Source organism: Protomyctophum bolini (assembly GCF_963924005.1).
Source record: "Protomyctophum bolini genome assembly, chromosome: 20".
Classification (NCBI taxonomy): domain Eukaryota; kingdom Metazoa; phylum Chordata; class Actinopteri; order Myctophiformes; family Myctophidae; genus Protomyctophum; species Protomyctophum bolini.
Genome location: NC_137881.1, coordinates 12,519,185 through 12,546,038, shown reverse-complemented (window position 1 = coordinate 12,546,038; position 26,854 = coordinate 12,519,185). Strand labels below are relative to the sequence as shown.

The window sequence follows — 26,854 nt, the reverse complement described above, 5'->3', positions numbered from 1 at the left end:
CCATAAACCTTTTTATCCCTTTCATGAAACGTGATATTTATTCTTGTTTGTTAAAACCAGATCCCATGCCGTCTGTCGTCGCCTCACCTGCCTCTGCCAGAGCATGTAAAGACGAGAAAATAACTGTCATGTTGCTTCAACCAAACAGGAAAGGCAACTTTCAAGAGAGGGAGAGTGGTGTGTGTGTGTGTGTGTGTGTGTGTGTGTGTGTGCGCGTGTGTGTGAGCGTGTGTGCGCTCATGTGAGAGGGGAGGGAGCATAGAGGTGACTTGCGACAGGTGTATCCCGAGCAGGTAGCTGCACCTTCTTTGACTGCTTAGCAAAAACACATATTGTGTTGTCACTTTGACAAAACAATAAGAAACATACCAAAGGATTACAACTTTTTTCAAGCTAGGGCAGAGACTGTTTTTCATCACACTTCTTTTTTCTGAAGGACACTTCAACTTAGACTTAGCCTCTAATCGTCAAGGATGTGCTTATAGTGGATGAGGGTGTGTGAGTCAATAACTGAATCAGAAACGGAACAGTTTCTTTTCTACCTGCCGTCTTGACAGGGAATTATTCCCCACCATAAAGTGGGCTGCAGTTGTTGTTTGCCGGTTTTGTCTTTTCTCTATGTGATGTTGCTTGGACCAATGCCTTGAATTGAACAGTTTCCTCCAGTAGAGAAGTGGTCCCACCTCGTACACCGTTCTGCTGTCTCAGCGTCCAGTTGGTGGCACGACAGGACAGAACTGGGAGGAGAATGACATCTCTGGCGAACGGCCTGTCACTGTGTCTGCTGCTGGCCCTTTGGAGTTTAGGTGAGTGCCAACATTAATTTAAAAAATAATACAAATATATATGATCTATGTGCGTATACTGTATACATTTACTGAATATAATTGTATGTTAACTGATAACTTCTGGTGGTTCAGACACATTTTCGAGGTGAGAGTTAATTGCAGAATAGACAGACATGTTGAAAATGTAAAAACTTCAACAAATATTATTTTCATCAAAGCTCTCTGAAGCCTAGCTGGGCAGGTGGCCAACATTTACAAGAGTTGTCTTCACTGGGACGGAGTCCAAAAAAAGGGAGAGAGAAAGAAAGAAAGAAAGAAAACACTTAAGAGGCTGTCTGATATTTCAGGAAAAACTGGTTGCTGTTGATCAATTTCCCTCACACCCGTTCGTGATTCACAGTGACTACATAGTGTAGCGCGTGTGTGTGTGTGTTCATGTGCGTGCGTGCATGTGTCTGTGCGCACATGCCTGTGCCTGAGGTGCGTGTGCAATTCATATACAGTGTGTAAATGGACTGTGTGTGTGTGTGTGGTAGTATGACACATATTACACATAGAGACACAGTCTATGTTTAAGGCAATCATACTCTTCTTTTGTGTGTGTATAAGTAACCCACTGAGCTTTTGTTTTGCCTAATAGACGTTTAATAAAACCATGTCTAAGCTAAACTTTCATTTTTTAATTCAGACCAATTATAACCAAATTTTAGACAGACATCTTGCTCAGTGGGAAGTGTGTACTGTACATGCGATGACAGTGATAGTGTCAATCCGTGATGTATGTGTAATGTACCGTCTAACTCTATTGTATAAGCCCATACACCTGATCTGGGGGAGAGGGGAGCATGCGAGTGTGTTGTGCCTGTAGCCATTTCCACCACGGCAGAGGTAATAAAAAGGGTCAACCTGTACCGTGTGTTGTGTGAGAGATGAGAGAGAAGCTCCGTCGGTACTATTATGAAAATAAGCTGCTGTCTCTGCGTTATTCCAGTAATGCAGTACAGGCAGATTCCATGATAGGTTTAGAAACCTCAGGGTAACACCCTCACACACACACACACACACTCACTCACACGCACTCCTGAGGTGGAAAAACACACCTGTTGTCTGTCTGCAGGACACACTGATTCTACTGACAGTAACAACGTATGATTCACGTCCTGTGTGTTGACAGGCTTCGGTTCAGCAAGCGTTTGTTTCTCACATAGAAGAAGTACTGAATGTGTTTTACTTGAGTATCAATACCACCATGTAGAAATACGACTGTTGCAAAGTAAAAGTCTGGAATTCGAAATTTACTTTACGTCGAGTCGAAGTACAAAAGTATAGGGGCGGCTTAGCTCTGGTCCATAGCTCTAATCGAAGCATTATAGGCTAATGGACCAGAGCTAGGGGCGGCTGTGGCTCAGGAGGTTGTAGAGCAGGTCGTCCAATGATCCATGGGTTGGCGGATCGAATCCCGGCTCCTCCTGTCCACATGTCGAAGTGTCCTTGGGCAAGACACTGAACCCCATCTTGCCCTCCAGTAGTTGCCACCTTTGGTGTGTGAATGTGGGAAGTGACTGTTCGCCGCTTCACCTCCCAATGTATGAATGAATGGTCCATTGTAAAGCGCTTTGAGTAAGCACGTAGTGCATAGAAAAGTGCTATAAAAATGTAATCCATTAGTATTATTATAAGTATTGGCATCAAAATGCACTTAAAGTACCAAAAAGAGAAAGTATACTCCGTCATGCAGAATGTCCCATTTTACATGGTACAAATCTTATAAAATAGCCAAAGTATAGGACTGAAGTGGTTAGTGTATGTTTTTTTTAAATAATATTCTAAATCGACAAAGTAACTACTAACATTTTCAAATAATGGTAGTGGATTAAAAAGTACAGTAGAAGGAAAAAGTACTGACAATTGGAAATACTCTTAGTCTGGCAGCTGACAAAATTGGGAAAAAACGACCATTGCAATCATGACAAATGTGATGAGGTCAGCACATTTTGGGCAAATGGCTACGGCTGTTTTTAGCCCAAGGAGTGTATTTTGTGCAAAACTAATGCTTGGAATGGATTCAGAATCATGAAAACCCCCTAGTTTGACACGTCACATGCTAGTGATGCTACTTAAAGCAAAAGGAACGTTTGACATTTTGGACATCTTTGCCTCCCATAGGATGTCACAAGAAACCCCTATAAAAAGAATTGCCCAATAGTGACAGCCGGTCAGCAAGTGGATTCATGAATGTATGTATATAGACAATATTTTAGGCCAATAAAAAAGACTACGGTATATACCAAATTTCCTCGGCTGCCGGACTATATGGACTGTTGCATCACGTTGCTTGTGTGTGTGTACGCTTGCGTGTGTACATGCCTGCCCAAATGCCTGTGATGTACATGAAGTGTGTGTGTGTGTGTGTGTGTGTGTGTGTGTGTGTGTGTGGTATAAACTGGTATATTGCACATAGACACACACAGTCCATGTTTTAGGCAATCACACACGTGTGCCAGAGTGACGTTTTTATTCAAAAATGTCTTTGTCCTCCTTTTCACTCTACTGGATGCTTGCCACAGTGTAGTGTAGCTTATCCTGCCTAGCAACAATTAGAGGGCAGGTCACAGACTGGCTCCCTCGTCCCTTACTGGGCTGATACTACCAATAAAGCCACTTCAACCTACTTACTGTCTTAGAGGGGGCCTTCATCGGGTCTGACGATCGAAGGCCCCTCTGGCCTGACCTGTAATTTCCGCCTCCTTGTAAAATTGCGTACAGTATCTGTAACTCATTGAGGAATTAAGAGCTTTGGAAATTATACCTCCAATTAAGAATAATTTTTAATCTTAAATGTCAACAGTGAACGGTGTCCAATTTGCCTGATGTTGGATTTTGGTGGTATTTTGTCCCACCACCCACGTACTGTATAACGCTGTGTCGCTTCCTTCACACTTTTGTTTCCGTTTGTTTTAGCTTGGCGCCAAAGGGAAGTCAATTAATAAATGCTGTAGTTTGATGGCCATCAAATGTTGCTCATGGAACACCCGGTATTCAAACTCTGGTCTCCCGCGTTAAAGTCCAATATTTTAACCACTATTTGGGATATCCCAACAGGGGAGATATTAGACTTTTTGAGGCGATGGCTGAGGCTCTGAGCAACACACTCGATCAACTCGATGTGACTGACTGTATATTTGTTTCATGCATGCGTCCGCAAACAATGCATGACAACTGCTGCGGGACAGTAGAAGCTAAAATGTCACATGGTGTCTACATCAAACATGTAGGCTAATTTGATCTGTAAACACAAAGAGGGAGAGAGAGAGAGAGAGAGCGTGGAATAGAGACACAGATTAGTGTTGTTAACATTGCGTGTGTGAGTGGTATATGTTACAGGGTGACAGACAGTGTCACGCTTTGTGTCTGTGCGTGTGTATGTTGTCTCATTTTATGACCCGTTTGTTACCTGGGGCAGGTAACTAATAAACAAGCACATGTTTGTGGATTGTGTCCTGCTGTCCAGACACATTAGCTTCCTCTGTTTCTTGTCTGGAATTGCTTTGAAGTCTTATCTAGGGCAACTAGTTCAGCGACATACTGTAGCTCCAACCTCTAGTCAGCTGAGATCTTGTTTTTTTGGGAGACACCATCATGTTTTCTCTCCCCTCCTTTCTTTCTTTAGTGGGCCCATCGAATTCCACTTCCTAAGTTCCCTTTCTGTCACTTCTCGACCCCGTCTCAAAACCAGCAGTATTTATTTAATACAGGCATCTAAATAATTTTGGCCTAGTTAGTGCCACCATGACACCGGCATTTATTGAAAATCTTCACACTTGTGTCTCTCTCTATTTGGGGCATCATGTCATTATGGCAGGAATTGTCCAAAAAGGTTTTGAATATCAGTTGAGGTTTGAACAGAAAGCGATTGAGGGACCCGTGTTTTTTTGGTTATAACAAAAAGATTTGTTGTTATAAGCTTAACCTATATTCTGATAGTAATCATTGCTATAGACTATAGAGTGTTTGTTCAGTGACAGAGGTCTCTCCAGCTCTTTAGAAAATACATTTTCAGATAGGTGACAACATTTCAGCCAATCAGGTGAGAGTAGCTATTTATTGTTCCAGTTCCAATTTTGTCTGCTCATTTCTCTGTGTCATCACTTACAATTCCACTTGTTTAATCTGTATCATGACTGCATTCTCTATGCCTTTTCTGTTTAATGAAAAGCTGGAGAGACGTGGAGACTCCTGTTACTGAACAAACACTATATACTATAGCAATGAGTAATATCACACTATGGAGCTTTAATTGTAACAGGATATTTTAACCAAAGAAAATCACTTACACTACCATTAAAGTAAATCTCCCCGGGTTTGTGTCTCAAAATATACTATGTACATTCTGTTGTTTTTGATAATGCAACTGAGAACTCTGGCATCTGTCTTCAGTGAGGGAATCTTTAATTAAGCAATATTACACAAGCTGGTGTGCTTTACCATTATTATTGGCACAACAGGAATGCGGTCAGGACCGAAGCATTTGTACCTTCGTGCCAATGATGTTGGTAAAACACATGCACGGGTAAACCAAAGCCAAATGAAATAAGTAGAGAGCAGATTACAGTGGTTAATGTTTATCAAAGTGAAAGCCGCACCATTTTTGTCACATTAACAGTGCAATGCAACTGAATTCACAGCAATGAATGGACTAAAGGAAAGCCTTTGTAGTGTCTTTAAACACAAAACAGATCAAAACCGATGAAAAATTGTCTCCTTGGAAGGTTACCAGAGTAGGCTACATATGCTATTTAAAAAAAGAAATATTATATTTTGTACCAGAGGTTTTGAATACTTTGTTTAGCTTGAAGAGTTCCTGTATTGTTGGCCTACTGTAAATGTTATCCTGATCACTTTTGGGAACTCAACTCATTTGGGAACTCATTTTTAATGACTGTCACGGGGCAACCCGTGCCCTATAGACACTAGGGTCGCATTCTCACCTAATACTTCGGTAGACTCGAATGCGTATGGGAGGAGAAATGGGATTCTTGCATATTTAATTGGCTACGGTTTGCCTTCACACTGTCATGATCCGCAGCAATTGGAAACGCAGCAGGGGGACCTTTATCAATGTGTTACATTCATAAACTAGCCTACACAGTGAAATGATAAATCTATGGTGATAATTATACTCATAACGTGCATTATGTGTCGTGCCGACGGTCTGGGACTGCCCCCCCCTCTCTCGCTCTCTCACTATAAGCACGCAGCCACGCACGCACTGTTCTTTTGGGCATGGAGGCACAGCGCTGAGCGCACTGATATAACAGACAGCAGCGCAAAATGTTTACAAGTTTATCGAGATGAAAGTTCCTACTCCCCACTAGTCCCCACGCAGTGACAGCACTCCATGTTTACGGCACGCACAGACAGACAGAATATTCTGTAGGCTATAATACTATTACACTGCACTGCAGTGTTTGTGTTTTCTTAAGCAATTGATTAATGTACTCGTCCTCATTTCGATCAGGGCTTCAGTCTCCACTCTCCTCATTCGACCACGTCTATCCACGGTAACGGGACATCTTTGCGCTGCGTAAAATATGCCTTCTCCGTCTCCAACTGTGTTCAGCTCCTCACCCGCCTGACGTATGTTTGCTTCATTTCCTGTATTTGCTGCGGATTGCATTCACACCTGCACCGAATCGTAGTCAAGCGCGATTGGAAGCGAAGCGAAACCCCCGTTTTTGCTCGGAGTAAAATGCGGTTCTTTGTTGCGCATTAGGATTCGAAAGAGCCTTCACACCTGCCAAACGAAGCGCACTTTCTGAAAATGCGCAGCAGGATTCGTTTTAATCGCAGCAAAGCTCTCTGGTGAGAATGCGACCCTAGAAGACTCCACAATATAAAACTGGTCATGACAAACACACACTGCACAGATGCTTCCATTAATTGACTGTCATCAAGCTCCTTGGAGAGGTGGCCATGTGTAGCATCATATACCCTTATCTGTGTTGCCTAATTCTATTGTAATTGTTTTGTGTGATGTGATGCCTTGGAAAACATTCAGACTCTAAATGTGTAATTGTATAGTTGGTCTAACTCATGGGTCATGGTTTACCTGGTTTGAGTAGATTGGTCCAATTACTAATCATTGTGGGTGGGGTCTCACCTGGTACATAAGGGAGGCTTGTGGAAATGTTTGGGAGGGAATCAGTTTAGCTTGAGACTAACAAAGGAGACAACTCCAGGGGAGAGCTGGCAGGGCCAGGAAGGCATAGCCTGTTTTCAGTTTCTTAAGTTCTTGTTTTGTTGTTTTTCCTTAGTTGAGTTGTCAAGTGTTTTCTTACTTTCTGTTATTTGAAAGTGTATTGTAAGTCTTTATTCGTGAAGTATTATTTTTGCCTGCACAGTCAAATCCAGCCTGGGTCGGTCACTCTGTGTTTTGAGGTAAATAAAATACCAAAAAAGATCTACATTCTTGGCCTGTCGATTCTTGGAGCCTTGGCCGTTCGGGCAACTTCACAATGACGATAGAATAATAATGAATAATTGTAATTATAAATAGTACTTAATAAAAACTAAATAGACTTAAACATATTGGAAGAATAGTGAGTTGACCCATTTTGGGCGGGAACCCCTTTTGGTGTTAGCATTATGTTATGCTTTAGCTGACTGACATAGAAACATAGCTTTTCCAGAAAACTGTCAGGATGTAGAAGACATTTTTAGAATCTGATCTCGGGTCAAAATGGGTTAATAAAAACTAAATAGACCTAAAAAAAATATTGAAAGAATAGTGAGTTAACATGGTTGCTGGCTGGATACGTAGCCTGTAAGGAGTGCCTGGAGGAACAGGTTGCACACTGAGTGTACTACAGTTCACCTGAACATGTGGTTGATCATTTCATCACCATCCTCCTACTACAGCGTAAATAAATATATCTCTCTCCGGCCTCCATTATAATGGCTGTCTCGGTATGCTGCCCGCCTCTCTGTGCCGCCTAACGTCTGTCTCATGCCATCTTATTTTAACCCATTCTGAACGGGAACCCCTTTTTGGTGTTTTAAGCATTGTTATACTTTAGCTATTGACAAATAGCAGATCTACAAGCTCATAGATCTTCTATTTTTGAAAAATTGTGAAAATGTGTGGTACATTTTTGAATATATTATATTATCCTTATATTATTGTCCTCCAACCATACAGTCACGCACGGTCACACAGGGAGACTAAGGTCTAATAATGTCTTGTCTGTCTATTCGCTTGTCCTCCAACCCCAACAGTCAGGCGGGCGCGGGGGGACTTCGTGGAGCCCCCTCCCAACCACTCCATGCTGTGCGTGGCGGAGGAGGAGACCACCCTGCCGTGCCGCTACCAAGTGGACCCCGGGGAGACGGTGGTGCAGGTCACCTGGTACAAGGAGAGAGCCGACGGCCAGAAGGAGCAGATCATCGCAGCGCACCACACCGCTGGCCAGACGGGTACAGTAGCCTCCAGTGTTGATTTCGTCGACTAAAACTAAAACGAGAAATGTTCGTCGACTACATTTTTCCACTGGCGAAAACTAAATGGAAACTAAATGAAAACTAAGCTATGATGACTAAAACTAAGACTATATATACTGACAATTTCGTCCACAAATAAAAACTAGACTAAAATGTTAGGAAGGGACTATAGTGGAGAGTCCACTGTAAGTCATTTTACAATTAGTTGCATGCTGAAAATAGCCGATCTACAAGCTCACAACGCAGCGCGACACGTTGTTGGCTTGTAGATCGGCTATTTTCAGCAAGTGTATAAACAGTCATTACGACACCATCAAGGCCCGCCAAAATACATTTTGTTTCGACTAAATCAACTGTAGATTTAGTCGAGTAAAATCGTATGCTATTTAGTCGACTGAAACTAGACTAACACTAAAACATTCCAGGTGACTGAAATGTGACTAAAACTAAATGAATACTATTCAAGAGACTATGACTAAAATCAAAATTTGCTGCCAAAAACAACACTGGTAGCCTCTATAGGCTACTGTCTTTACGGAATGGGCTCTTTGCACACACCCATACAGTACTTCCTTCAGGTGTTACCACTGATACTAATGAAGGCTCTGTTCCATTCTGGTAAAACAGAGTCAGTGTTAATGATACTAATGAAGGCTCTGTTCCATTCTACGTCAGACAGAGTCAGTGTTAATGATACTAATGAAGGCTCTGTTCCATTCTGGTCAAACAGAGTCAGTGTTAATGATACTAATGAAGGGCAGGCTCTGTTCCATTCTGGTCAAACAGAGTCAGTGTTAATGATACTAATGAAGGCTCTGTTCCATTCTGGTCAAACAGAGTCAGTGTTAATGATACTAATGAAGGCTCTGTTCCATTCTGGTCAAACAGAGTCAGTGTTAATGATACTAATGAAGGCTCTGTTCCATTCTACGTCAGACAGAGTCAGTGTTAATGATACTAATGGAGGCTCTGTTCCATTCTGGTCAAACAGAGTCAGTGTTAATGATACTAATGAAGGCTCTGTTCCATTCTGGTCAAACAGAGTCAGTGTTAATGATACTAATGAAGGCTCTGTTCCATTCTGGTCAAACAGAGTCAGTGTTAATGATACTAATGAAGGCTCTGTTCCATTCTGGTCAAACAGAGTCAGTGTTAATGATACTAATGAAGGCTCTGTTCCATTCTGGTCAAACAGAGTCAGTGTTAATGATACTAATGAAGGCTCTGTTCCATTCTGGTCAAACAGAGTCAGTGTTAATGATACTAATGAAGGCTCTGTTCCATTCTGGTCAAACAGAGTCAGTGTTAATGATACTAATGAAGGCTCTGTTCCATTCTGGTCAAACAGAGTCAGTGTTAAGCAGGGTGCTGCTGTTGTGCATGTTTGTACACTCCCAGAGTTATGGGGGGTCCTTGAAATTAAAAGGTTTGAGAACCACTTGCACACTAAATTGGAACAGAGCTGTAATTTGTATCATCTGTGTAACTCCTGTTCATGTTTAGTTTGCTTTTCAGCATCATCGCATGCTTGAAAAGACTGCAGATACCATTAAAAACACTGAATTATTTTTGCTGATTACAATATAAAAGTTAAATCTCATCATTTGTCTTTCTCTCCATCTCTGTTTCCTTCCATCTCTCTCTCTCTCCCTCTCCCCCGTGCCTGCAGCGTTTGGCTCCTGGTCGAACCGCGTGCGGTTCAGAAGCGGCGAGCCCACGGCGGACTCGTCTCTGGTCATCCTGAACACGGAGGTGTCCAGCGAGGGCAGGTACACGTGTCACGTCAGCATCTTCCCCAGTGGGAGCTTCGAGAGGCAGCTCTCCCTCACCGTCCGCAGTAAGTGTTCATCTCACCATGACTGACTCAAAGTAACTATCAACATGGAAATATAACCCATTTAGGCCTGACCTCGGAATTAAAAAAAGATCTTCTAAATCCTCCAGTTTTCTGAAATAAATATTTTTAAGATTTTTCAAAAATAGCAGACCTACAAGCTCGTAGCGCGCCACTGGTGATGGTTCTCAAACCTTTTCATTTCAAGTACCCTCATAACTCTGAGGGTACAAAATGGGACCCTTGGATCCATTTTTACCCTCTCAGAGTTACAGACATCTAGGGAACCATTTGGAACACCCTATAGCAGCGGTCCCCACACTTTATTGGCGGTGCACCCGCTGTTACCTCCTGACCTAGCTGACGCACCCCCCAATGCTCAGTCTTTTTGGCTGAAAATTATGTACTGTATTTGGCTGAAAATTATACATTTTTTTATATGATTATGGCAAATAATCACAGAATGTCACTGCACTGAAAGACATGTAGCTGCTGTATACTCCTGCAGCTGCTCTATTCATCTCCTTACAACAGTGTTTTACAGGATGCTGCCGTTTGTGTTAAATAACACCATAAAACCGCCATTACCCTTATGTCACGCACCCCCTAAGGCGTTCGCAAGGGGTGCACAAACCACAGTTTGGGAACCCCTGCCCTATAGAATCGTTAAACGGAACCATTAAAGAATCAGACCGTTAAGTGGGAATTGTTAAAGCACCAGAATCGTTAAAATCCTGAAGGATCCCAACGCTATATTTAGGACACCAAATATCTACCGCTCAATCAGTTTCTGATTAGGGGAGGGCTACTCTACACAGTTTTGTTTTGAAAGAACTCCACTGCATTACCATGCAGTCCAGCCAGGGCTTTTTTTTTTTGTTCAGCATTTCACAACATTGGCCATTTTATGCCTTTATTTGATAGTGGCAGTGGAGAGAGAGGAGAGAGGGAGGGAGGGAGGATAACATGGAATGAAGAGCCGGATCCCGCAGCTGGCCCAGGGTGGGATTAAAACCCAGGCCAGCTGCTGTATAAAGGACCTTTTTTATCCTTATTTATATAATGGTGATGTGCGCTGATGTTTTCCAGGTGAGCCCCCATGGAGCCCCTAACATTAAATCCATTCTGAATGAATGTACACAACCCCCGGAGGACCTGAGATCAGATTCTAAAAATGTCTTCTACATCCTGACACAGGCTGACAGTTTTCTGTAAAAGCTATGTTTCTATGTCAGTGGTTCTTCGATTTTTCAAAAATAGCAGACCTACAAGCTCGTAGCTTGTAGATCTGTTATCTTTCAATAGCTAAAGCATAACATAATGCTAACACCAAAAATATTTAATAACTAAGCCACGGATTGTGGACAGTCTCACTGTGTGGCGCCTCTTAATTCAACCTTTGACCCCATGCAGCCGTACCCATCGCCAACCTGGACCACGTGGTGATGACGGAGGGCCAGGAATTCCGCGTGGCCGCCACCTGCCGCGCCATGGCCCGCCCGACGCCCCGCCTCTCCTGGGACACGGAGCTCAACGGCAAGGCCAGCAACCGCACGTCGGAGGGCGGCTCGGTCAGCTCCCAGTACTCGCTGCACCCGCTGCGCAGCATGAACGGCAAGAAGCTGGACTGCCTGGTGTGGCACCCCACCCACGACACCCCCCGCAGGATCAGCAACAGGCTGGTGGTGCACTGTGAGTACGTCAGGAGGGATGTTAGTACAGAATACAGATCTAGGATCAGCAACAGGGCTGGTGGTGCACTGTGAGTACGTCAGGAGGGATGTTAGTACAGATCTAGGATCAGCAACAGGGCTGGTGGTGCACTGCGAGTACGTCAGGAGGGATGTTAGTACAGATCTAGGATCAGCAACAGGGCTGGTGGTGCACTGTGAGTATGTCAGGAGGGATGTTAGTACAGATCTAGGATCAGGAACAGGGCTGGTGGTGCACTGTGAGTACGTCAGGAGGGATGTTAGTACAGATCTAGGATCAGCAACAGGGCTGGTGGTGCACTGTGAGTACGTCAGGAGGGATGTTAGTACAGATCTAGGATCAGGAACAGGGCTGGTGGTGCACTGTGAGTACGTCAGGAGGGATGTTAGTACAGATCTAGGATCAGCAACAGGGCTGGTGGTGCACTGTGAGTACTAGCCATGCTGTCAGGAGCAGTGTGGATTTATTTGACTAATACTATGACTAACACTAAGTGTGACTAGTGGACAAGACATCCAGTATAGGTAAAAGACACAAGTCATGCTGAAAAGCTCATGCCATAATTTGAATTAATTAATAATTTGTAATTATAGAAAAAAAAACCTAAACTAACAAAACAAGGAATATTTACTACATTTACCACAAATATTTGTCTGCAACCCACAAATGGCTCCTCAGACTCCACACCCACTGTTTGAGAACAAGACGCTCTCATGTCCTACAACATCATTACACTTCCTGGGGCCTTTCAGTTGGTTTGTAAAACAACTACTGCAAACATGGTCTATACTGTATGTGTACACACACACACACACACACACACGCACGCACGCAGACACACACACACACACACACACACACACACACACACACACACACGCACGCACGCACGCACGCAGACAGAGACAGACACACAAGTCCTATCTTTATCATCATCTGTCAACAGACAGATGAGCTGCACCACAAATATCCGCATGGAAATATTGCCCTTGGTTTTAATAGTGTTCTAACCTCCCGTATACACCTACGTAATACGTATGTATTGGATAAAGATCTTGGATTAGATCTAAATCAGTATCCTGATCTGAAATGGATTGTTAGTTTACTAAATATATCAGAAGACCCTGTTACTGAACATAGGAACATAGGGGGCCCTATCTTGGTTTTTGAAAATAGTAAAGAAAAATCTCTTCAAGTATTAACAAACATTGTTGCATATCACTGTGTTCTATCTGTGTCTATAGTTAATGCAACTCGATTCTTATTTGTCTGCCAGACCCTCCGGACGCAGACGTAAGTGGCTTCAGCAATAAGTGGTACGTGGGCCTGGAGCACGCTGCTCTGAGGTGTGCGAGCAGAGGAAACCCCACACCGCAGAGTTTCACCTGGACCAGGTACGACCTCTCTGTCTGTCTGTCTGCCTGCCTGCCTGAGAACCACTGATGTAGGACAAAAATATATTTTTTAGAATTTCCCTAACCCTAAATGGGTTCAAATAATTTTATTTCGGTTCTCCCTATTGGTTCCTTTCCTACAGACGCACGCGTGCACATGCCCTATTTATTTATTATCCTATCATTCATGTTGTTTACAGTAGATATTTAGTATTGCTCAGAGTCTCAGGCAAATATTTGTTATTTGGATATGGTTATTTTGTTTTGGAGCTTATCTCATATTGTTGTAAAAGTACTGGACCCTCGTCTGGTTTGACAGACAGGTAGTGTGTGCCGGCTGGGTGGTGTGTGACGATCCGGTTGAAGTATACCTTGGTGCGGCGGCGGCGGTCGACGGGCCCGGGAGAACAATAACGCGACACGAGACAGTATCACGCTAAAGGTTCATTTCCAGTATGTATTACACACATACTGGAAATATATAGCTGGATCCTAATGACGTGACACAACACTTGAGACATAACAACCGCTAACTACAGCAAGCTGACCTTGCTGTCTGAGATGTCTCCAGTAGCTAACTATAAAGTATGCTACAGTTCAGTCAGTACACAATACATTATCAAGTACACTGTGCTCTCACGTACAAGTACACAGCCATGGGCGATCAGATTACAACACATATATTTGTTATTGGTGGTATGTTTTCTGTAAAACGTTGAAAAGGGGAGATTTCGTTGTGATATCGATCTGTTATAGTTCCATTGATCCAAGCTGGAACGCGATCTTGTTAAGCCAGAACACGATCGATTAAACATGCTCTGAAAATACACGTTGCCCACCCATCTGACCACTTAACACGGCAGCCGAATGGCCAAGGTTGGTTAAGTTAAGCTGACGACTACTTTACAGCATAGTCGGCGGTCCTGACAGTCCTGTCGAGATTTTCAAGTGGGCCCTGATGACCCAGAAATGGATGTCAAATGGATGCCACTAGACTAGAGGTATTGCTTGGTCGTCGATGAATTGTTTACGTGGGACTTTTCCAGTGATGTTGGATTTGAGTCATTTCTAACTGGTTGACTATACTGTACTGTATTCTATACATGACATGACATTAATTCTATGCCATATGAACTTGTTTATGCTCCACTTGTTTATGCTTATTTTAGCAACGACGATGACGCACAGATTATTTGTCTTCTAATGGAAACTGACATCTGTCACATTACTGCCCGGGCCGTACACTGCTGAGTGCTGAGGAGGGGCTGACTTGAGATTTTTGTGGCTGTCTGCCTGAGTCACCCGGTGACAACTGCATGGAAGCCATTCTGCTTGCTGGATTAAAGTATTCCCAGGGTGTGGCACGTTCGAAAGGAGAGCCAGGGAAAATGGTTCTCGACAATTGGCAGTCGTCTACTTATGAGAACAGACAGTTAGGCCCGAGGGGGAAATTCTTCACCCAGTGGCGGGCTAAAGGGGACTGTAAAGAGGCTGTCTAACCTTTGGTGATTTGCCTACAGTCAGTGTGGAACCTATGGTGAGGTGAGGGTGCTGTTATTGCCAGATGAGGAGGTTGGTGGTATTTGCCACCTGATCTTAAACCATTAGTCATAGCAGCTTATACAGTACATACACACCTTGAGAAAGGAGGGTTTGTGAGTAAATAAAAAGCTTAACCAGACGCACGCCAGGTACGCAAGCACACAAGCATACTCAAGCGAAAAGCACAGGTCCGGCACTTGTACTACTCACTACTCACACACTATTTTACGCAACGCACACGCGCAAATCCAACTTCTTCTTATTAATGTATGGTTGGTTTTCAAACCATTCATTACAAGCAGTCAGTCACTCTCCATGCTCAAACACTCACTTCGCGCACGCACGCACGTACGCACACACACACACACACACACACACACACACACACACACACACACACACACACACACACACACACACACAAGGCAGTGGCTGTGGGCAAACCTGTTGGCTTTGTCGGCGGGAAGCAGCAGGTGAAGTAATAGCTGGTGTCACGGTGTCATGTTGCAGCTTGCATGGAGGAGACAGTTTCACACGAGGGAGAGAGAGAGGGGGGGGGAGAGAAATGGTAGTGGGGGCACAGGAGACAGAAAGGGGAGAGTGCTGCTGGGGCGTCATTTGGGGTCCCAGCCAGGCCCAGCAGTATTGACATTTTCCACCCCCTAGCGTCCGGTTTTAACCTCTAAATTCTATTCTTTTATGCATATTTTCTCCAACTCTGACATTTGTTTTTGTACAATGAATCTGACCTTACGTTGGCACTGAGTGCATCTTAATCAACGCCGGCCATCCATCGTCCTACAGGAGTTGACACTAGCGGCTGCCCGTGGCAATAAATAAGACTTTGGGGCAAGTGAAGTTTGCTTTTAGGTTGCCCGACGGGCAAATTTGAATGGGGAAGCAACAGTCTTCATTAAATATTGGTCATTCATGAAAGACCAAACAATGATACCGTTTTACAAGTAGTACCTCATTCAGACTTTCAAAAAGTTACTGTCGCCACTCGGCAGTTATCGATTTGATTTAACATTAATGTGATTAACTTTTCGGGCAAGTGGGCGTGGGTGTCAAACCCCTGTCATATACGTTTAGAGATGACACTTGTTTTCCTGTCTGCAACCATACATTAATTAACAACTTCCAACCTGGCATCCCTGTTTTGGGCATGACATTACATTTAGCCACATTTTTTATTCTTAATTGGTTTTTACGTGTGGAAATAGCAGATCTACAAGCTCAGAAGCTTGTTATTTTATGCTAGTTTATTTTTTAAGTAAGGTTTAAATGGTAACTGTTTAGGCCACGCTCTAATTGCCCAAAAAGAAAACAAGTGGGAGGTGAACTTGTATAGTTTGGCCGGTTGTACGAGAGGAGTTAGTGAACCGAGGCAAAGGAAGTAAGAGGAAGAAGATAGTGTCGATGTGTTGGTGGTCTTATCACGCAGTGAATCTTTGACATGTAAAAACGATGTCTCCTCTTTCCTGTTGGTATATACAGCCTCATAGGGGCTCAACAAACTCTGATGCAAATAATCCTATCACAGTGAAGTCATCTGTGTTGAACTCTGAGGACTCTCTCTTAACTAACTCCATACCTGTAGGCCAGGGTACGGTAGTCAGTCACATTTCATTTTCTGAAGTGTGTCATGTTTAATTTTGACGCCAACAATCTGATGTCTGTCTGTGCTGTTGCAATGCCAGGTAATGCCAATGTAGTCTACATGATTACATGTAAATGTAATCTGCAGTACGTAGGCAAAACATCCAGGGCAGTCCGCACACGCATCATAGAACACATGAGTGCCATCAGACGCAAGGACATCAAATCTCCTGTCGCCAGACACTTCAATGAAGCCGGTCACTCCATAGCAGATCTGTCTTACACAGTTATTGATCAAGTTAAGAAATCTAGAAGAGGGGGTGATTTAGACACCAAACTCCTCCAAACTGAATCTAGATGGATTTTTTATTTAAAGTCTGTCAATCCAGGTGGCTTGAATGAAGATCTCTCCCTCCAGTGCTACCTATAGAGTAAAAAGCTATATTCAAAAAGTGATTATATAAGTCTGTCAACATGTGATGTATGCAATATTTTTGTTTCATATATAACTTTGATTTTGTATATTTATCTCTTCTGTCATGTCCACGCCCACAATCTGGTGATGTCACCAATTAGTAATGCACAGCACCTGAGCTGTATTATTTGGAAGCTGTTTAAAAGCAAGTTTCTTTGTCTGTAAAAAACCATAGCACTGACGAAGGTCTGAGGACCGAAAACGTTTTGCTTTTTAATCTCACCATGAGCACAGAGCACCATGAGCACAGCATCTTAAAATAAAAGAAAATTTATTTTTCTAAGTCTCAAGTCTAAGGAGTTTTACTTCTTTGTTTATACGGTGAGCGAGTCTTTTCCTGTCAAAGTTCCTTTATGTTTTTGAGACCACCGCTACCGTAGTCAAGTTTAAAGAGAAAAAAAGGACGAAGAAAGGCGCAACAGTTTTCTCAGTGCTGCAATGCCAGGTATAGAATATACCATATAGTGACACTCCACAGTATATGCAATGAATTCTATAGGGTTACTGTGGCATTTTATTGTATTCCGGATGCAGTATATGTTTAATTACACATCATGACCTTCTTAAACTAACAGCCTAAGTCATTTGTTGAGTTGTTTATTTTTGCCTATAAGTTAGTCAGCTCCCCATGACATTGGCCACCTCTGGTAAAATCGCCAAAGTTGAAAAGGATCATGCTGATCCTGCTCCTTTTTGGTAAAAAAAGAATACCTCAAGAGTGTGACTTAATAGGCAAAATAGGCAATTGTCTGGCCTAATTCTATGGTTTTAAAGTGGCAAAAGTCTAAGGTTTAATCATATATTATTCTATTTAATCCTCTTATGTTACATAACTAATAGCTATTTTAATTTAAATAGTCATAGTTTTTTATAAACGTTTTTCATATAGGTTAGTTTTGGATATATATTTTTTCTACTGAAAACCTTAAAGAAAATGACTTAGTTTAAGAAGGCGACGACATTCAGTCCTAGTTCTAGCCCATATTCTAATTATAGCCAACCCAGAATGTATGTACAGTATGTACACATGCTAATTGAAACCATACCATAATGGCTATATGTGTACATGTGTTTTTTTTGCTTCGAGCAGAGAGGGCAAGGACTTACCGGAGGGTGTGATCCCACACCCTAACGGGACGCTGGAGTTTGGGCGTCCCCTGAGCCTGTCAGACACTGGCCTCTACAAATGTGAGGCGAAGAATGAGGTCGGCGTGGGGAGAGCCGAGACGGAGGTCACCGTGGCTGGTAGGTGACAGTGAGGCAGACGTCACGTGACAACACGAGCCACGCCATACATAATGCTTTGTTTGCATAGTGTGTTTTGTGTATGTATTTATGTACTTGCTTCACGGCTAAGGTCCAGAGTCAGAGTGTTCACTTAACTCTGAGTGTGTCAAAACGGTCCCATAATTTAACTCTATGAGTGTGTAAAGATTGTTTTACACGCCCAGAGTTAACTCAACACTTAAGTGTAACACTTTGCTGTGTACCTTTATCCATGTGCGTGCCAACTTAATATTTGATCTAGCCTACCCATTTACATCCATGCCTACTTACCAATTAACTACTTACCAATTCCTACCTAAGTACACAGTAAAACCTTACTGTTAATATAACTATAAGAGTGTAACCTTATGGGTCAATTAAATTAGTTTACATTTGTACAATTTTTTTTGTTCTTGTACCGGTATAGTAACCCACCAACCTTCTTGAACCATTAGGTCATTTGTCATAATCTATTTGAGTCTTAACATTTGAGTCTTAACAGATAATGAACCTAATCAAATGTTGCTAATCCCAATATTGACGTCCACATCATCATAGATAGCCCCGGGTGGAACAATGTTACCCACTTCCTCCTGTTACTGTAAGTCCCATCCTGCGAAGAACAGAACATTCCAAGTCATTCCTAACCTGACCTCCTAACAGTGTTGATTTCGTCGACTAATACTATGACGAAACATGTTCATCGACTACATTTTTCACTGACAAAAACGAAATGAAAACTAAGCTATGATGACTAAAACTGAGACTAAATATATTGACAATTTCGTCAACAAATAAAAACTAGACTAAAATGTTTGGAACTAAGGGACAAGTGGACAAGAGATCCAGTTTAAGTAAAAGACACAAGTCATTTTACACTTTGCATGCTGAAAATAGAAGATCTACAAGCTCACAACATGCTGAAACGACGTGGTGTGAGCTTGTGTTATTTTAAGATTAAAGAATATGTGAAGTAGTCAAAATAGTTATGGAATAAATGTGCAGAAACCTATTCCATAAACATGAATGGTCTCAAAACAGCAGCACAATTATGTTTAGAATGATAACACAAAACATCATCATCGTTACATTTTCAGTCACGAGAGATAGTTTTGCTTTATTCCAGTGGTTCTCAAAGTCGGGTCCGGGGAAGTTAGGAAATGTACCATTTGTAGACTCTCAAAGTTAAATTAAAATATAAATTGGGGTCCCAGAGATAGAAATGCCGTTAAATCAGCGTCCTATAGGCCTAGTGGTCCAGGCACATGCCACATAGTGCGACGCACTGTCAGGCCAGAGCCTATATTATAGGCTCTGGCCTGACAGTGCGTCGCGTGTTCGAGTCCCAGTCATGACTACCTTTGCTGCATGTCTCTCCCTCCCTCTTTTCTGTCCGTCTTCACTGTAACTATCAATAAAGGCACAAAAGCCAAAAACTAATCTTAAAAAATAAAAAGTAAATGGGCGTCCGTAGCTTAATGCACGTCAAACTGGGGGTCCTTGGAATGAAAACGGTTGAAAAACACTGCTAGAGGCGTACAAATGGGAGGTCGCAGGCTGACAAATCATAAATGTCAATTTGGGGGGTCCTTGACATGAAAAGGTTTGAGAACACCTGCTTTATTCCACGTGTCTCGTCTCTTTCCGTCTACATGTCCCCCCACAGAGCTGCCGCCAAGGACGCAGGAGATGGTCATGGACAGTCTGATGATCATCATTGTGGCGGCGGCGGCCGGCGGCCTCCTGCTCATGATGCTGGTCATCGCCATCGCCGTCACGTGTCACCACAAGAGCAAGAACAAGAGACTCACGCGGGAGCTCACGGAGAAGAGGTACGCTGCTTTCACCACCGCATATATCAGTGGTTCTCAAACCCCCCTACTAATGGCATATTTAGCGCCGTCTGATTTGATACGTTGTTGTATGTATTCCTGGTCTCACATTTTGTTCTGCTTTTTTTCTTGTCTGTCTCGCTCCGTCTCTCCCAGGGAGGAGATAAGCACTCTATCAAGACAAACGTCCTTCAGGAGAATTAACTCTGTCAGCACCGATGCCAGAGGAGTGGTCAGTGTTATTGCTTTCTTCTGTTCAAATTCCAGACTGTACCAAATAAGTCATACTTGAAGAGCTGATCTGGTAGTCCATCACTTCCATTCATAAATAAGACTTCATTGTTTCTCCTTGTCGGTTCCACGGACCATTTGATTGATTGATAATTTATTAGACAATACAATTTACAATTTAGGCATTTAGCAGACGCTCTTAATCCAGAGCGACTTACATTAAGCAAGAACAAAAAAGCATGGGAATACATCACATAAAAACATTTATCATGAAACATGCGATTGCGTAAGCTAAGAAAGTAACAGTGGAATATCTATAATGAAACTATACATATAAGCTATACATCTATACTACTATGCTATACATATGTACTATGACTACATACAATGCACTTATGCTGTCTACATAACATGCTGTATAAGATGCAAACCGTACAGGGTACAGTAAAGCACAATTTGGTCCAAAAGGACAGCACCAAAGAAAGACCTTGTTTCCATTCGGGTCCCATGCATTCATTCACAATAACAATAACAACAATTGAGATATCTTAAAAAAACATTAAATCTATGTACAGGTTGGAATAGAAATTAATTGGAGGGGGGGGGGGGATAGAGTTGTGGGACTATAATCATCTTCTCTTCCTTTGACCTGCTGACAGTGACTGGTACATTGTCAGTCCTTTTTTAAAGGAAACCAGTGATTTTGCTTGTTTTGAGGGAAGGGGGCAAGGCGTTCCACACCTGAGTGGCAGTGTTGTGGAAAGTGAATTTACCCATATGTGTTCTAGCCTACTGACTCTAGTCTTTTCCTTAAATTAAAGTGAATTTACCCATATGTGTTCTAGCCTACTGACTCTAGTCTTTTCCTTAAATTAAAGTGAATTTACCCATATGTGTTCTAGCCTACTGACTCTAGTCTTTTCCTTAAATTAAAGTGAATTTACCCATATGTGTTCTAGCCTACTGACTCTAGTCTTTTCCTTAAATTAAAGTGAATTTACCCATATGTGTTCTAGCCTATTGACTCTAGTCTTTTCCTTAAATTAAAGTGAATTTACCCATATGTGTTCTAGCCTATTGACTCTAGTCTTTTCCTTAAATTAAAGTGAATTTACCCATATGTGTTCTAGCCTACTGACTCTAGTGTTTTCCTTAAATTAAAGTGAATTTACCCATATGTGTTCTAGCCTACTGACTCTAGTGTTTTCCTTAAATTAAAGTGAATTTACCCATATGTGTTCTAGCCTACTTATAGTGTTTTCCTTAAATTAAAGTGAATTTACCCATATGTGTTCTAGCCTACTGACTCTAGTATTTTCCTTAAATTGCAGGAGGAAAACATTCCTCTGAGAGTGGAGGGAACCCTGCGGACCAGCCTGTCTTCGCTTGGGGTCAGTCTCAGAATCTGTCTATCACTGCCTGCATCAGTGTTGATTTCGTCGACTAAAACTAAGACGAAAAATGTTCGTCGACTAACTTTTTCCACTGATGAAAACTAAATGGAAACTAAATGAAAACTAAGCTACGATGACTAAAACTAAGACTAAATATATTGACAATTTCGTCAACAATAAAAACTAGACTAAAATGTTTGGAAGGGACTAGTGGACAAGAGATCCAGTATATAATAAGTAATTTTACACTTGGTTGCATTGGTTGCTTGGTTCAAAATTCATTTTAGTCAACTGTAGATTTAGTCGACTAAAATCTTATGATATTTAGTCGACTAAAATGTGACTAAAACTAAATGGAAGCCATTCAAGAGACTATAGACTGAAACAAATCTAAATTTGCTGCCAAAAACAACACTGCGTGCTGGCCCGCCGCCGCCGTCTTCGCCAACTCAGGCTTTTCTGGCCCGATGCCAGGAGGGTACGTTCTGAGATCTGCAAGCAACTCTTTCAGCATTTGTAATAATAATAATATAGCAGTGCATTTCACATAAAACAATAACGATGATACCATATAAAATGTAGGGCATTTCACATACGTAGCAATAATAACACGTAAAGGTTTCATGACATTCATTTTCATTAAGGGACCAAGAAGTCCTGGTCACTTATTGTTTTTGTGTTTTTATTCTTCTCCTTCTTCTTCTCCTCCTTCTTCTCCTTCTTCTCCTTCCGCCAAAAATAGAACTTCTGGCTGAACCGTGCAGTCGGTTTGCGCAAAACACGGGAATCTGGTACTGGGCCATGCCAAACGGTGACTATGCGAAGCCCATGACCATTGGCCAAAGGGTGGCGCTATAGCACTCAATTGAAAATGCAAACTTTGAACGTGCTCATAGCTCATGAACAACTTTCGTGCTCTGACTTTTGACCTCTGACCCTGCCATTTTGAATTATATGAAAAACAGTTCAAATGTATCTCCTCCCAGGATCTTTGATCAAAATGCACGAAAACTTCTACACGTGAACTTTGGACCTATACGGACAAAAAGTCGTAGTACATTTTGTGAAAAAGTGAAAAAAATGAAGTTTTTATGAGCCAATGAAAATTGCTGGTTTGTGAAAATTCTTCTTCTGCCTATAATACATGCATGCAGCGTCATATGCTTATGTCACTTTACACTATAATAGAGGGTCATGCCAAATAGCACTGAAAGCAGTCTTACTCTAATTGGCCAAATGGGGGCGCTATAGCAATTGTTTGAAAATGAAACCTTTGAACAGTCATAACTCATGCTTTGTTTGGCCAAAATTCATGGCACTTGTTTCCACATGTTCCTTGACTCATGGGGTACACTGTTTATAGCCCATGTTTTTTGAAATTTTGAAAAAAAAAGTTAGCCTCGTTTCTCATCATTTTGGACCATGGGCTATAGCCCATATCGTACGGCATACTATAGCGCGCCGTTTTTCATCATTTTTGAAGATTTGAAAAAAATGACGAAATGACAAAAACGATGGGTTATAGCCCATGTTTTTTGAAATTTTGAAAAAAAAAGTTAGCCTCGTTTCTCATCATTTTGGACCATGGGCTATAGCCCATATCGTACGGCATACTATAGCGCGCCGTTTTTCATCATTTTTGAAGATTTGAAAAAAAATGACGAAATGACAAAAACGATGGGTTATAGCCCATGTTTTTTGAAATTTTGAAAAAAAAGTTAGCCTCGTTTCTCATCATTTTGGACCATGGGCTATAGCCCATATCGTACGGCATACTATAGCGCGCCGTTTTTCATCATTTTTGAAGATTTGAAAAAAAATGACGAAATGACAAAAACGATGGGTTATAGCCCATGTTTTTTGAAATTTTGAAAAAAAAAGTTAGCCTCGTTTCTCATCATTTTGGACCATGGGCTATAGCCCATATCGTACGGCATACTATAGCGCGCCGTTTTTCATCATTTTTGAAGATTTGAAAAAAATGACGAAATGACAAAAACGATGGGTTATAGCCCATGTTTTTTGAAATTTTGAAAAAAAAAGTTAGCCTCGTTTCTCATCATTTTGGACCATGGGCTATAGCCCATATCGTACGGCATACTATAGCGCGCCGTTTTTCATCATTTTTGAAGATTTGAAAAAAAATGACGAAATGACAAAAACGATGAGCAAGTTTTTTCCCGCCACATAGCAATAAGTATAATTCTATCTTTATCATTTGTTAGCTTACTTTGTGCTGATTTCCTCTCCTCTGCCCTTGTGGGTGTCGTTTGCCTCAAAGATGTTGATTAATTCCTCCGAGCAAAACGAATGCATATTTTCTTAGACGTTATGATGAGATACGGGATTCCCGTAAAGTACTTGGCATACAGAACAAACACCCTTGGCTTGTTTGCTGTTATTGATGAGGCTGTTGGGAAATGATGTAACCCAGTGGTTTTCAAACGGTGGTTCCCGGACCACCAGTGGTCCTTGAGGGGGTTCCCAGGTGGTCCCCAGCTAAATGAGGGAGAGTTGGCAACCAAATGGATGGAATAGATCTTTAACTCTTGAGGGTAAAATGAAACGTATAACTATCATTTAGCTGGGGACACCCTGGAACCCCCTCAAGGACCCCTGGGGATCCCCGGACCCTATATACCTTTATTGAAAGGATAATCCCCTTGAGATGCCTCATCTCATTTTAGAGGGGGTCCTCAACACAAATGAACAGTACATACAATACATACATTAGGCTACACAAACAATACAACAGTACATCCACACAGGACAAAACAGAACAAAAACTCTCCCAAAGATATAGCCGCTCCCACCCCGCTGATTCAACCCATAAATAGCAGGGTTCATGTGGAAAACCCCACTTTGAGAACTACTGATTATAACCAGTTCTAGAACGAAAGTTATTTTGGTGGAAAAGGGGCCAGAGAGTGTATGAATGGATTTTGTTTACACCCTCAGAGTTCTGGGGGGAGTCCTTGAAATGAAAACGTACTTGTGAACTCACTGGTCTGTGGTTTAATTGTTCTCTCTCTCTCTCGGTGCCATCCATGTTTGTTCCCTTGGCCGACAGGAGCAGGCTCGCTGTCGAGACAGCCGCTCCACTCTGTCGTGCGGGGGGCGTGGCGGAGGAGGGGGAGGGCCCATGCTGGACTACCTGGGCCGACCTGTTATCCACAACGGCTCACGGAGGACGAGAGACCGGGCCATGGAGAGGGACGAGGAGAGCAGACTCAGAGTGGAGTCATATGTGCGCAACAGCACCATGTCACTGGTACGTGTCTTGTTGTGCAGGCATGTCGGTGCTTGAAACATGATGCATGCCAGTCGAAGTACCTCTCACTTGAATCAGTATGCATACTTCCACGCACACTTCACCTACTTACTAACTGTTTCCCAGCAGGAGAACCGCCTCCACCCGCCTCTCATGCCCACTCCCTTCCCGGTAGTGCACTCCACCGAGCTGCTGAGGCCCCTGAACAGCAGCCCGCTGATGGCCCCTAGCATGGAGGACAGCATCCTGCGAGCTGGGAGCCTCAGCAACAGGAACCAGCAGAGCTCTCCGCTCAGCTGCAGCTACCCTCCCGTGACGGACGATGAAGATGACGATGACGACGAGGAGGATGAGGGCCTGGGGGGTCTGACGAGACCCGCGAGCCGCGGGCGAGCCATCGACGACCAGAACAGTGACACCAACAGCCAGATGTCAGACGCGCTCAACCCCCGCTTTCAGCCGGTGAACGGCACCCTGAGGCCATCACCCAAACCCCGACCGAGCCCCATCTCCATCAGTGCCCATGCATCCCTCATCCACAAGGCTCAGATCGTTTAGCACCAACAGCCAGAGGAGCAGATGTGAGACTTTTGGGGGGTGGTGGGGGTCCAAGCAAGGCATACTGTATAGGCCCCTTTTTCACCAGCGTTGAACCAGCCCGGTTCTTAATCCATGAGCCAGAGCCCCAAAATTGGAACGTTAATTACGAATTGAGTGGGCAAAACCATACCTATATTAAATTTGTTTATAGGAGTAGCTTTGTTATTTCCACCTACAGTATATACATTCACAATAGGTGAATAGGTAATAACGTAATTAATAGTTATCACCATGAAACTTCTCCAGTTGATTACTTACACAAAGCGAGTTATTGTATTACAAGTTTTTGAAAATATGAAAAAGCTACTACAGTGGAAGGGTTTTCATCATGTATTCATTTACTTATATTGACCCAACAATTTAACATAGGTATGGTTTTGCCCACTAAATTCATAATGAACCTATAAGAACCGGGGGCTGGTTATGAGAAAAGGGGCCATAGTGACTGCCAGGGGGGCCAGCCTGTCTTCAGCCTGTAACTGTATGACGCTTTGTGGTCCACCATGAGAACTTTTAGGCCTCGAATATGCTGCTGCTCGCGACCAAAGTGCTGTTAATGCACATACGGTGCCTCCTCCAGTTATAAACTGCAACGTTTAAGGGCCGGATCCCTCATTCAGCAGGATGTGTGTGTGTGTGTGTGTGCTGGACGGTGGAACTGGTCTGGTGTGTGACTGGACTGACTTGTCCGAACCAACCACACTGTCGTGCTCTCCTCCTCTCTCACGAACTACACCTCCATACCGCCAACCCCACCGTGGCCCCTTTCTACTTCTCCTGTTGTGCATTAGCCCCCGAGCACTCAGACAGTTCTTATCTGTTGGGCTAAAAACAAAAAGACTTCCTCTTCGATCCCTGCCAGGACATGCATTACGTGCAACTGCACACATGTAGTCATTTGACTACAATGTAAATTTGTACATTATATGCAAATATATGCAATTTTGGATGTCACCGTTTTATGATGGGCAACAAACACGCACATCTAAAACCTATTAGGCTGGGCGCCCGAATCAAAAACTGTGATAGTTCAAAAATGTAAAGAGTCCGCACACCAATTTCCGCTCCCAAATATATATTTTACTTGAGTGAAAGATATATTTGGGAGCGGAAATTGGTGTGCGGACTGTTTTATGATTTACAATGTTGATAAGAATTTATTCTTCTTGTTTTTTCCTTCTTTCTTTTTTTTTTACGCCAACATTGTTTTACAGTATATGTACATATCTGCATCACTTTAATATATTTATGTGAATATCTTTTCATATCTGGACTCTACTGGTTTGGAGAACAAACACTGACTAAAAAGCCAGGTTGGTGTTGGAAACATACCTTGGACATCTTTGTTTGAAAAACATATTCCTCAAGGACAGTGACATATTTTTTTATACTGAGGGAACAGAATGATGACCACACCA

The 26,854-nt window shown here is 42.6% G+C and overlaps 1 protein-coding gene across 1 annotated transcript; it reads left to right on the top strand.

Annotated features, from left to right (window-relative positions):
- The first annotated feature begins 283 nt into the window (after positions 1-283).
- Positions 284-25,576, top strand: nectin4a (nectin cell adhesion molecule 4a). Its single transcript, XM_080792758.1, has 11 exons — positions 284-806; positions 8,064-8,261; positions 9,955-10,122; positions 11,533-11,811; positions 13,109-13,226; positions 17,933-18,087; positions 19,775-19,940; positions 20,097-20,172; positions 21,503-21,562; positions 24,636-24,836; positions 24,963-25,576. The coding sequence occupies exons 1-11, from the start codon at positions 749-751 to the stop codon at positions 25,392-25,394; spliced, it is 1,911 nt and encodes a 636-aa protein (XP_080648884.1). The 5' UTR covers positions 284-748; the 3' UTR covers positions 25,395-25,576.
- The last annotated feature ends 1,278 nt before the right edge of the window (positions 25,577-26,854 follow it).